This window comes from Anolis sagrei, chromosome 4 (genome assembly GCF_037176765.1).
Source record: "Anolis sagrei isolate rAnoSag1 chromosome 4, rAnoSag1.mat, whole genome shotgun sequence".
Classification (NCBI taxonomy): Eukaryota; Metazoa; Chordata; class Lepidosauria; order Squamata; family Dactyloidae; genus Anolis; species Anolis sagrei.
Genome location: NC_090024.1, coordinates 136,375,997 through 136,388,085, shown reverse-complemented (window position 1 = coordinate 136,388,085; position 12,089 = coordinate 136,375,997). Strand labels below are relative to the sequence as shown.

The 12,089-nt window shown below is 39.4% G+C and overlaps 1 protein-coding gene across 1 annotated transcript in view; it reads left to right on the top strand.

The window, feature by feature from the left end:
* Nucleotides 1–12,089, top strand: part of ZMAT2 (zinc finger matrin-type 2) — a 35,932-nt gene that overhangs the window by 13,259 nt on the left and 10,584 nt on the right. The window contains exons 2-4 of the mRNA XM_060774168.2: nucleotides 8,762–8,855; nucleotides 9,100–9,223; nucleotides 11,089–11,162. Of these exons, the coding sequence (XP_060630151.1) occupies nucleotides 8,762–8,855; nucleotides 9,100–9,223; nucleotides 11,089–11,162 (292 nt within the window). The remainder of the gene's footprint in view (nucleotides 1–8,761; nucleotides 8,856–9,099; nucleotides 9,224–11,088; nucleotides 11,163–12,089) is intronic.

Below are 12,089 nucleotides of genomic sequence, written 5' to 3'. Positions count from 1 at the left end.
CTCATCCAGTGTTCTGTATTACCCACCTGGATCCACATCTGTTTCAATACATTGAGATGTTCTGGTGCAAAATTTGTAAATACAGTAATTACTACATGTTGAACTGCTTTTTCTGTCAATTCGTTGTCAAGCATGATGTTGGTTGGTGCTTAATTTGTAAAATCATAATGTAATTTGACATTTAATAGACTTTTCCTTATTCCCTCCTTATTATCCAACTTTTTTGCTTATCCAGCGTTCTGCCGGTGAGACTCTGTTGTATAGACAAATATATTTAAACTTAGTATATAGCCCAAGTGTAGTGGATAGTCCAGAGAGCGAGGGGGAGAAGATGCTGGTTAAAGGGTCAGCATTGGAACTGGAGTTCAGCAGCTTCCTCAGGCATGCATCGAAGCGTGAAAGTAGTTACCACTCCTCAGCCTACAGCACAAGTGCAAGCATGCTCCTTTGAGCAGGTTGAGGAAGGGTTAAGTGTCCCAGCTTTGGTGGACCTGCAAAAAGGTAGAACTATGCAGGTTCTCTCAAGATTAGCTGAGAAACAAGTCAGCAATAGGGAAAATCTGGGAACTTAGTATTTGGGGAGCTCAAGTGTGGTACCTTGTTGCTAGCTACAACATCAGTGCCTGGAGCTACGACCTCAGACTCTTGCTCTTTATTATTCATGATCTTTGCACTTGCCCTTGGACTTTGGCTTTTGGATTCTGATTTAACTATGGGCTATGGATTCTCTTGTATAAGCTCTCGACCTTAGAATGGACATTCGGCTACTCTGTTGGTTAACCCCCTGCTGGTGATTGGGTTAAGACTTTTGACAAGTAATATTAATACAAACAATCTAGTCAATTTGAATAAAATTCAAATTCTTGTAAGTTCATCTTTTATTCATCACCTCAAACCCCACCCCCCTCGATGTTTTTCTCTTTTAATTTAAATTGTTCTTATCTCATATGACCTATTACTGTACGTTGATAAATTGTTTCTATATGACATCTCATTGTCTTTCTCCTTTCATTCTCAATGTTCCTACTTCACCAGTACCCCCCCCCCCCCAAATAACATTTTCCTCATGTGACTGGTAAGGTAGTATACACAAAGAAGACAGAAGAGAAGCCTGTTATAGATCAAAAGCCCAGATTGGAGGGTATCTGTCTGTAAACAGATAGAGCACCCTACACAATCTGCCATGAAGGAGCAGGGTGCATGAAACCAGCATTGCAAGCAGGTAGAGAATGGTTCCAATTTTTAATGTGCTGTGTGGAAGAAAAGTAAGGCACCAACAACATTGCAAGACATGCCACTGAGAAAAGCCCAAACCTCATCTCTCTCCATTCTTCAGAGATACAGTAAAGTCTCGCTCATCCAACATAATGGACCAGCAGAATGTTGGATAAGCGAAAATGTTGGATAATAAGGAAGGATTAAGGAAAAGCCTATTAAATGTCAAATTACATTATGATTTTACAAATAAAGCACCAAAACATCATGTTTTACAACAAATTGAGAGGAAAAAGCAGGTCAATACATGGTAAAGTTATGTAGTAATTACTTTATTTACGAATTAAGCATCAAAACATCACAATGTATTGAAACAGCTGTGGATCTGGGTGGGAGGCAGATTGCGTTGGATAATGCAGAACGTTGGATGAGCGAAGGTTGGATAAGCGAGACTTGACCAGTAAATGACACTTTTTTACTCTCGGGGAAAAAAGGCATAACTGGGGATTGGTAAGCTCTGGTTTGTGCCAAGGATCAGTGCCTGGTATGTATGACTGAGACTTTTGGTCTACAGCTGGAAGCCAAGGTGGATTGGCCTGAGATGGACAATTATACTACAAAAACAAAACCAAACAAAAACACTTGCCTCCTAGTCATCTTCATTAGAAGCCAAAATAACTAAACCAAGGGTGTTGTTCTTTGGGCATACCATCAGACTACTTGTCTCAATGGAAAGAAAGATCATGCTTGGCAAAGGAGAAAACAGTAAGAAAAGAGTAAGAATGAACTACATGTGGAATGACTCAATTGAGAAAGTCACAGCTGAGTTTGCAAGACCTGTGTGCCTCTCATTCATAAGATTGCCACTCTCTGAATAGAACAACAACAAACTTCTCTCTTCCGCTTGAGGACTTTGTGCGTATGTGTTTTCAAGTTGCTGGTTGACTTACGACCCTATAAATCCCATAGGATTTTCTTAGGCAAATAATACCCAGATATGGATTTGCCAGTCCCTTTCTTTCTAATATAGCATACAGCATCTGATATTAGTTGGCAGCCTCCCATCCAAGTACTTAGGAGCCCCCAGTGGTGTAGTGGGTTAAACTCTTGTGCTGGCAGGACAGTCAGCAGTTCAAATCCGGGGAGTGGGGTGAGCTCCTGTCTGTCAGCTCCAGCTTCTCATGCAGGGACATGAGAGAAACCTCCCATAGTATGGTAAAACATCCAGGTGTCCCCTGGACAACGTCCTTGCAGACGGCCAATTCTTTCACACCAGAAGCAACTTGCAGTTTCTCAAGTCGCTCCTGACACACACACACACAAATCCAAGTACTGAGCCGTGTTGACCCTGCTTAGCTTTCAAGATCAGACGGGATCTGATGCCCTTAAGCCGTAATTTAGAATTAGAAAAGCCCTGTTGCAGCCTCCTCCCTCTAATGCTCAAAGTCACTTTTTTCTTCTCCTTAATGTCAATAGTACTCTTGTTTATCAAAACATTTTGCTACCTAAATGTGCCTTTTGTTTTGATAAATGCACTTGTGCAAGTGTTAAGAACAAAGGTCTTGGATCAGAAGTCCTTTTATTATGGCAGCTTTGACTTCAACTTGTTTTATGAAGCTGAACATTTCCTCCCTTTTTGTGCCCTATGATGAATGCAGGGGCCCGAGGTCTTTTTTTCTTCATAGCTTATGTCATCTCTTGGGGAGAGATTCACTGTAGCTGCTAAGCACTTGTTAAAAGATGTTGGGGCTTCCAGCAAATCCTTCGTTTGATCACACTGGAAAAGTTTCTTTGGAATCACAAGCCAGGCCTTATTACAGCAAGATCAGAAGTTGAGTTTGATTCATTTCTCTCTGCCTGGCCTAGGGACACGGCTAAAAGATCTTCAAAAGGCTACAGCTTCTTTTTATTATCTAGGAGAAAAGTGAAGCAGCTAGTAAATTGCCTTCTCTCCAGGCACAGGCCAACTTTGATTTGCGATAACACTGCTTCACTGTGGTTGAATCTGGAAAATATACCCCCTCCCTAATTTCTGCCTTGTAAATCTTCTTTCTTCTTTTACCTGGAGAAGTGGCTAATGATCTTAGTCATGACATGTTTAAACCGCTTAACAGGCTCTGGGAATAAATGAATCAAGGTTTCAACCTGTCTCTGGGGTTCTTTTTAATTTGCAACTGTCGTTTGCAGTGATTCCGTTTTGAGGATTGCAGGGGGTGGGGTGGCAGGACGCTTTGATTCCAGCGCTGCATTTCCTTGAAATTAGTCTTTTGTTGTTGGGGTGGTGGTGGTTTTTCACATTTTGATGAGCTTATTAATGTAAGCAAATGAGAAATATGACAGAGAGAGCTGAGACTGTTCCTCCCTCAAAGACATGAGGTGGGGAGGCATAGCCTGCCCTTCACAGACCTCTCTTTTTCTGTGCCAGTTCGTCAGCATAGAATGTAAAACAAGTACAGAATTTGAATTCACCTTGTGGTATATACCTTCTAGTATTTCTTGTATTTGCTTGAGTGCTCATGTTCCCATGTGCAGAGCTGCCCTTTCTGAAAGCCTGTGTCTCTGTTCTAAAAGTACCTTCATTTTGTTATTTTAATTGTATTTAAATGTCACCTTTTTGTTGATAAAGAACACAAAGCAGTGGGCAGTGTTGATCCATACATTTTAATTGGATTTTCTGAGTGATACTGAATAGCCACCCTCTTTTTAAGACTGAGATTGTTCTAATGTCACAACAAGCCAGCATTTGCTCAGAAACAATTCAGCGTGCTGACTGCCACTTTCCATTTGCTCTTGCTTGCAGAGAGAGATGCTAAACAGACTGTGGAAAAGATGGTGTTTGTTTTATGTGGCACGTGAAATTGGCAGATGCCTGATGTTCTTGCTTGTTTCCCTCATAAAATCAGAAGAAGAATCCAGGGTTGATTTTTGGCTTCTTTCTCTGGTTTATTGGGAAAGAAGGAAGCTTTCCCAACATGGAGATTTGAGGTCTTCAGACAATGGGAATGATAGAATTTTACACAGATCTGTTGAGCAGTGTTTACAACGGGCAATTTGACCAGGTCTGGGAGCTAGGATAAGCTTGGGATAATCTCAGGATTTGCCGGATTCTTGGCTTACCAAAAATATTCAGATGTGCCCTCCCATCCCAGCTTGTTTCAAAAGTGAATTGCTGTTTTTGGAGACTTCTAAGATCAAAGTTCATATTTTTGGCAAGAAAATAATCTTTTTGGTGGCTGCTCACGGACTCTGGAACTCCCTCCCTAGAGAAACCAGCATGCCTCGTCTCTGTTTTCCTTTCACATTTTCCCCTGTGCATTTATGAACTTATGAGGGCAGGGCATCCTAAGGACAGTTGATTGAGATTTTCGGAAGGTTGTGCAGTATTTTATGTATTGTATTTGATGGTTTTAAAGACTTAAATGGTTTCATTGTTTTTTTAAAAAAAAATTATATTTATACTAGCTTAGTTACCTGGCAATGCCCAGGTTAGGGATTTTGTAAAGATAATCAATAGAAGTAGTCATTGTTTGGTTTTGAGTGTTATGAATGGATCCATTAGAAAACACATAAGGATATGGGTGAACTACAACTCCCATCATCCCAGGGCAATCCCCCCAAATTCCACCAGTATGTGAAATTGGCCATGATGGGTATGTGTGCCAAGTTTGGTCCAGATTCATCATCAGTGGATTTCACCGTGCATTTCACATATGAGTGACCTATAACTCCCATCAACATCTGTCATTACTCTCCAAACCATGTCAGTAGTAGAAGTTGGTCATGGTGGGTCTATGCACCAAGTTTGGTTCATTGTTGATGGGATTCACAGTGCACTTTTCATGTGGGTGAACTATAACTCCCATCTTTCTCTGATATTGTCCCTTAGATCCCACCATTTCTTACAGTTCGTCTTTTGGGGGGGGGGGGGGCATGTCTCAGACTTGGTCTAGATCTGTTGTTGGCAGGAGTCACAGGGCTCTCTGGATGTGATAGCCATCTTGAAAAATACATGCAAACATGGGTAGATACATATATACTCCTGTTCTTTGTTTGTCTGACTAGGTCAATTTTTGCCTTGTTTAGTAGTGCAGCATATGCTAAGGCTATCTATGAGGACCATCTGTATCCCTCTGGATAGGCCCAGATCATACTTAGCATTGGAGGACATGCTTTCTGGACCCCAGGAAGAGAGCTCAAGTTATGGAGGACAGAACCTTTTTAATTGTGGCCAATCAATTTTGGAACTCCTTCCCTAGTGAACTTTGGCTTTCTCTTTCCTGGTAAAAATATGATTGACTTTTCATAGTTTGCATTGTTGAACCTGTGCTTTAATCTGATGCTGTTTTTTGGATTGTTTTTGTTTCAAAGTTCTTAATTCTAGCTTCTTATCTGGTAAACTGCCTTCTAAATGCCTATCCCTGAAGGACAGGATAAAAATAACTTTATAAATCAATATAAATAATGGTAATTTCAGGTTTTTACTCTATGCTGACCATTTCTATTCCATTTACTTGTGCCAAATGAAATAATTGGGGCTATATTATATGTAAGTGTCAAGTTGGTGAAATGCTTACTGATTATATGGCCTTTTTAATTGGGTTCTGGAAGGATGCTCTCTTGTTAAGAGTACTTCTTGTACATTTGTATTACTCTTTAACAACATTTTTGTAACTTCATTTCTAATACATCACAAAAAGCCTTGCTCCAGAGATTCTTGCATACAGAAGTTTATACTGACTGCCACAGAGGTGATGGGTGGGGTTTGAGTTTACTCCTTTCTTCCTGTCTTTGATAGTCTTGCCCACAGCACTGTTCGACATGCGATATTGGGGTGGCACCTGCAGATTAAATCCATGCATGGAAGCTTATTTCTTGAAGGCACGGGGCATAATATTGGAGTAATGTTTTGCTGAGACCTCCAGGTTTCCACTAAAATTCAGGACCTGTATCTGGGAAGCAGTGGAAAAAAAGGAACAAGCAGCAGCGCTAAGATTAAAATGCTTGTGCAGAAATGCTTGACTAATTTTATTTTAGATTTCTCATTCTCACAATCCCTTAGGCTCAGGCTTAGTAACAATTTAAAAATGTAAAACTTAACATAATTTAAATGTGAAGCTCTTCTCTCTCTTGAGTGCTCTGGGCAGGCAACAATAATTTGAAACAGACATAACATGGGTATTTTTGAAATTCGATTTAAAAACAGAAGAAATGTTGGAGCTGTTCTCCTTTTTAAAAATAGTTAAAAGGTACAGCTAAAGTGCCCTTATTATCCACAGACACTAAATGCTGACACATTAGAAATGGAGACTTATCTTGATGGTCCTCCAGAGAGATGGAGGCCAGCGTACTGTTGCTTATGAACCGACTGTTCTGAGCCGTTTGGAGCTTGAAAAGCATGGATCGAGATGGATGGAGGGTTGGCACATGGAGACACTCAGGTGCTGGCTGAGGGTTATATTAAAGACCACAAGAGAGTGTCTGCTTAGCACATTGCCAGGTTTGCGTGCTGAATGCCCATTGTGGATCATCTGGCTTCATGTGCTAGGTGAGCATGCCAAATGACCCAATTATTTTGCTACCAAAAATGGAGTGTGTTTGGCATTTGCTGATAACATTGTTATAGGTGTTGTGATGCTTAAAAAAACAGAACGTGATTTAACCAATGCTCTTAACATAACATTGTGTGTGTCTATGCATTAATATTGAATAGGTTCAAGAGTAGGTCTGCTGCTGTTAATCTTTCTTGTATTCTTCTCTCATCATGAAATACCAACTTGTGACCAACTGTTTTGGAGTACTTGTGGTTCCTAAAATACAATTTTAAATGTTGATGATATATTTTTTTTGTTTGGTCAGATTCTATGAACCTTTATGTTATACTTTCATCAAGATACAAGTAGAGTGAGAAAGAAGAGGCATACATGCTGATTTCCATCATTGTCCTGCTCCCATTCTTTTTGGTAGGGGGAATAATAATAATATTTGGTTGTTGTAGGTTTTTTCAGGCTATATGCCCATGTTCTAGAGGCATTCTCTCCTGACATTTTGCCTGCATCTATGGAAAGCATTCTCAGAGGTAGTGAGGTCTGTTGGAACTAGGAAAATGGGTTTATATATCTGTGGAATGACCAGGGTGGGACAAAGGACTCTTGTCTGTTGAAGCTAGGTGTTAATGTTTCAACCGACCACCTTGATTAGCATTTGATGGCCTGACAATACCTGGGGCAATCTTTTGTTGAGAGGTGATTAGATGTCCTTGTTTGTTTCCTCTCTGTTGTTTTGCTGTTGTAATTTTAGAGTTTTTTTTTAATACTGGTAGCCATATTTTGTTCATTTTCATGGTTTCCTCCTTTCGACAATACATAATAATATTTATTTATATCCTGCTTTTTCTCTCCACAAGGAAACTCAAAGCTGCTCCTCTTGGATTTGGTAGCATATTATATAGGTGGCTGGATGCTAATTGAATTTGCATTCATGAATTTTGTCTCATCCCTGTAAAATCTGCCTGAGCCGATGGCCATTACCATATTTTGTGGCTCCAGATTTCATGAGTTAGTTCAATATTATGAAAATCAGTTTTTCTTTTTTTCTCCTATGCGCCTATTGTCCATCAATTCAATTGACCATGTTTTATTTCGTGAGAGCACACTAATTTCATTTCATGCATTTATACCTTTTATACCCTTGTTGTAAGTGCCTATCTCTTCCCTGGCTCCACTGAAATGACTTTGTGCTTATCAGAAACCTCATGCCCTTGTTTTGCTGCAGTTAGCAGTGAATAAATAAGAGTTCTCAGACATGAAGGAGAGAAAAAACTATCTGCTGTCTCTGCACCATGAATAATATTATAAACCTCTTTCACATTCTACTCTTTATTTGCATTTCCCCTGAACTCAAAAAAGCTCAGTATGAAAGTGATTGATGCTTTCCAGCCAAGTGACCTCCCTTGGTCTTGATTTAAACCACTCCAGGTAGAATTTTGCTTCTTCTTTTTAAAAAATAAACTTGGTGATAACTCTAATTGCATAATTTATATCATGGTTGTTCCTGTCATCCGTATCCACACAAAGTTAGGTGTGCTTGTCAGATGTTTTCTGTCATTATATTACTATGGCTAGGATTGAATAACCATTTTTTACTTTTTGGTCTGGCACTAATTCCACATGATAGCATTTATTTTAGTTATTTTAAGATGAAAATCATGACCATTGTTTGTATTACCATTATTACAGGAAAATAAGAGTAATTGTATTTCAAGCTTTTCATAATTCTTACAGTGCTTATATATATTTAACTGGAAATCCTACTGTGTCATCGTGTACTTCCTATCTAGTAAGGGTCTTAGGACTGCAGCTGGAATTATGTTCATGAATTTTGTGTAGCTGGAGTTTTATTTTCCTGCATGAGCCTTCTTATTATCTTTCTCATGTGAGAAGACATAGGAATTAAACAAGTTTGCTGCTTTCACAAGCTGTTTATAAAGCTGGTAACTCCCAATCTTTTCACAATGAGGATTTCATTTCTTTTTCTTTCTGTTCAACAGGCTAAAAACTTGGACTTCCGTCGGAAGTGGGACAAAGATGAATATGAGAAACTTGCAGAGAAACGTCTTACAGAGGAGAGAGAAAAGAAAGATGGTTAGTCACATTTTATCTATGAGATGGCACAGGTTTATTTCATTAAACATCACTGTATGCAGAGAATACAAGTAGAGATGATACAACCAACTTCATCTCCTGTTCCTTTATAAAACCTCCTTGATGTTCTTACTCTGCCAAACAAAATTATACAACTTTCTTTCAGAAACAGAGGAATTAAAATTAACTGAAAGAACTGAAATTCTCCACAAAGGAAAAATAATGTTTTATTGCTGTGTTACAGGCAAGCCAGTACAACCTGTCAAGCGCGAGCTTCTTCGGCACCGAGATTACAAGGTGGACCTGGAATCCAAACTGGGGAAAACCATTGTTATCACAAAGACGACCCCTCAGTCTGAGATGGGCGGGTGAGTCTTTTATAGCTTTTGCTATTCTAATTCCTATATCAGTTTTACAGAGGGGATAGAATAATTAAACATCTGTGTGGTTCTTCTTCTGTCTTGCATCTGTGCTTTGAAGCTATGGCCAGGTGTATAAGGACCATCTGATTATGTTCAAATAGGTCAGAGGTGATGGTAGTCTTTCTAGATCAAGGAGGACACAGATTTTCTTTTGATTGATGGAGTTGTAATTTCCTCCTCAGATTAGGTACATATCTTGGATGAGTTTTGATCAAGCAGTTGCCATTAATGCCGTCTATCAATTCCTACAAAGCACCTAAAAATAGTACGAACCTATAGTTCAGGCATGGGCAAATTTCAGCCCTCCAGGTGTTTTGGACTTCATCTCCCACAATTCCTAACAGCTGGTGTGCTATTAGGAATTGTGGGAATTGAAGTCCAAAACAACTGAAGGGCCGAAGTTTTCCCCTGCTATAGTTTCTGAATTTTTAGGCATGATGACTGCAATATACTTAATATGAGGCTGCTCTTGAAGCTAACGTAGAACTTATAGCTAGTGTGACTTGATAAAAATTCTACATCCTCATGGATGTGAAGAATTGCAAACATATCCAGCCAGCTTTATTCTAACTCTCTTAGCTGCAAATATGTGAGTTATAATGTACCAAGGGTCATCTAGTCCAGTGGTTCTCAACCTGTGGGTCTCCAGATGTTTTGGCCTACAACTCCCAGAAATCCCAGCCAGTTTATCAGCTGTTAGGATTTCTGGGAGTTGAAGGCCAAAACATCTGGGGACCCACAGGTTGAGAACCACTGATCTAGTCCAACTCCTGTATTTTCAGGAATTCACAGTCAAAGCAGTTCAGAATTTGATTCAAAGTGTTGGGATTCATATATAAAGTCTCATATGACCCCACATATTTCTTTATAGTGTTTTTCCCCACTTTGTAGTGCATGTGTGCACATGTATTCACACGACTCTTTCACACCATTTTCACTGGGGAGAGTGCCTACCAGATGCTGTTGGACTGCAGTGTCCAACTAGTCATGTTGGCTAGAGCTGTTGGGAAAGTCGCTCAACAACTTCAGGAAGGGCTCATGTTCCCCGACCCTTTCTTTAAACTAATTTATTTTATAGATAACCACATTAACTATGTGGGGTAAATTGTAGGGATGATAAGGAAATATGATGCATATCTTCAGTTTTATCATATTTATTTACTGTATCGATATAAGTATCTTATTTTAACTTACTACATAGAGTGTAATCAAGTCTTATCAAGCCTTTTTGTTTGATTTGGTAGTGTGATATGGCCTAAGGGCTAATCAATAAAATTATTATTATTCCAATAGTTTGGGAATCAAAGGAAAAAATCCACCGGACACATAAAGCCTTCCAATTCTGGGCAAATGTGCAAACTATTTTGCAAAAGTGATCCAGACATTTGCAGTACCTGATCACTTTCTGTCCTCAATGTCCTTGTGTTTTGAGCATTTTGGGTCTTGGTTAATAGGTTACAAAACCCAACCCTTTGAGTTTAGCATGAAATACACATGAAATATTCCATTGTAGCAATAATTAAATGGATGGGTGTCAGTGAATGTTTAGTAGAGGGTTGAGGGGAAAATATGATTTGTGCTTGTAATAATAGGAACTTTGAGGATATTATTACTCTGAGTAGCAACACTGAGCGCTGTCAGGAAAGAGACATTGCAGCTTCTGCTGTTGACCTATTTCTGAATGTTCAACAATATTGATTACGTTGCCTTTATGTGCTACCCACCTCAAATAGATTGAAGACAAAGCATCATGTAAAATGAGTTTCATAACGGATTTGGGAATTCATAAACTATTTTTTTCTTTATCTTAGGTATTATTGTAATGTCTGTGACTGCGTAGTGAAAGATTCCATCAACTTCCTGGATCACATCAATGGCAAAAAACGTAAGGATAACTTTTTTCTCACATGGAAAAACTAGATATCTCCTTAAGTGTGAGACAAGGAAATGGCTGAGAGAGGAAGCCCAGATAAGAGGTGGCAAAAGTGGTATAAAAATAAACTGATAGTGATGATGATAATTTGATATGTTATTTGTGGTCTTGGCTAAAAGAGGAAAATACCCAGAAGCAGCCCATACGCACTGATCCACATAAGTGGAAGGGTAAAGGTTGCCCTACCTACTAAGTATTGCTACCTTTCACCCCCTTCTTTGTTACTCCTTCTATTTAAAGTAATACTAGGTTTGTGTTACTTAATGGAGTGGGAAGAAGGAGCTGCGAGGGAGAGAAGGAAGCAAGGGGAAGCAAAGTGAAAAAGTAAGGGAAAGTGTGGCAGGCATGTAAACAAGAGAGAGATATATGCCAACACAATATGTGGTAAGCCAGGTAACAAGGAGGAAGTAAGCAGCAACAGGCAGGAAATTCTGAAGCTCAGGCATGCGGGCAGGAAATAAGTAAATGTAGGTAGCAATGTAGGTAGCAATGGCACAGACATAAGGAGAAACAGTGGATTCCTTCCTTGTTGGGTTGGTGAACGGTGTAATTCACTGCCTCTGCTATTTCACCCTCCTAATGGATGAAATGGCTTTGAAATTTCTTTTGGCAGCCTTCAAACAACCAAATGTTAATAATTAGGAGTTGTGGTTTTCTTTCAGTCTGTTAATTCCTTGCTGGGGCATCCCAGAAATTGTGAAGATGCTCTTGATGTATTTGATAACTTTCCCACAAAAGTTGTTCTCTCTCCTTCCCCATGTAGTAGTGAAGCATCGGGAGAGTTGGCATGGAGATTTTGGGCTGAGTCCTATAATTCCTTACTAGAATAGATCCATTCAATCACTTGTTGAATGGTCAGTCAGTACTTCGAAAAATCTC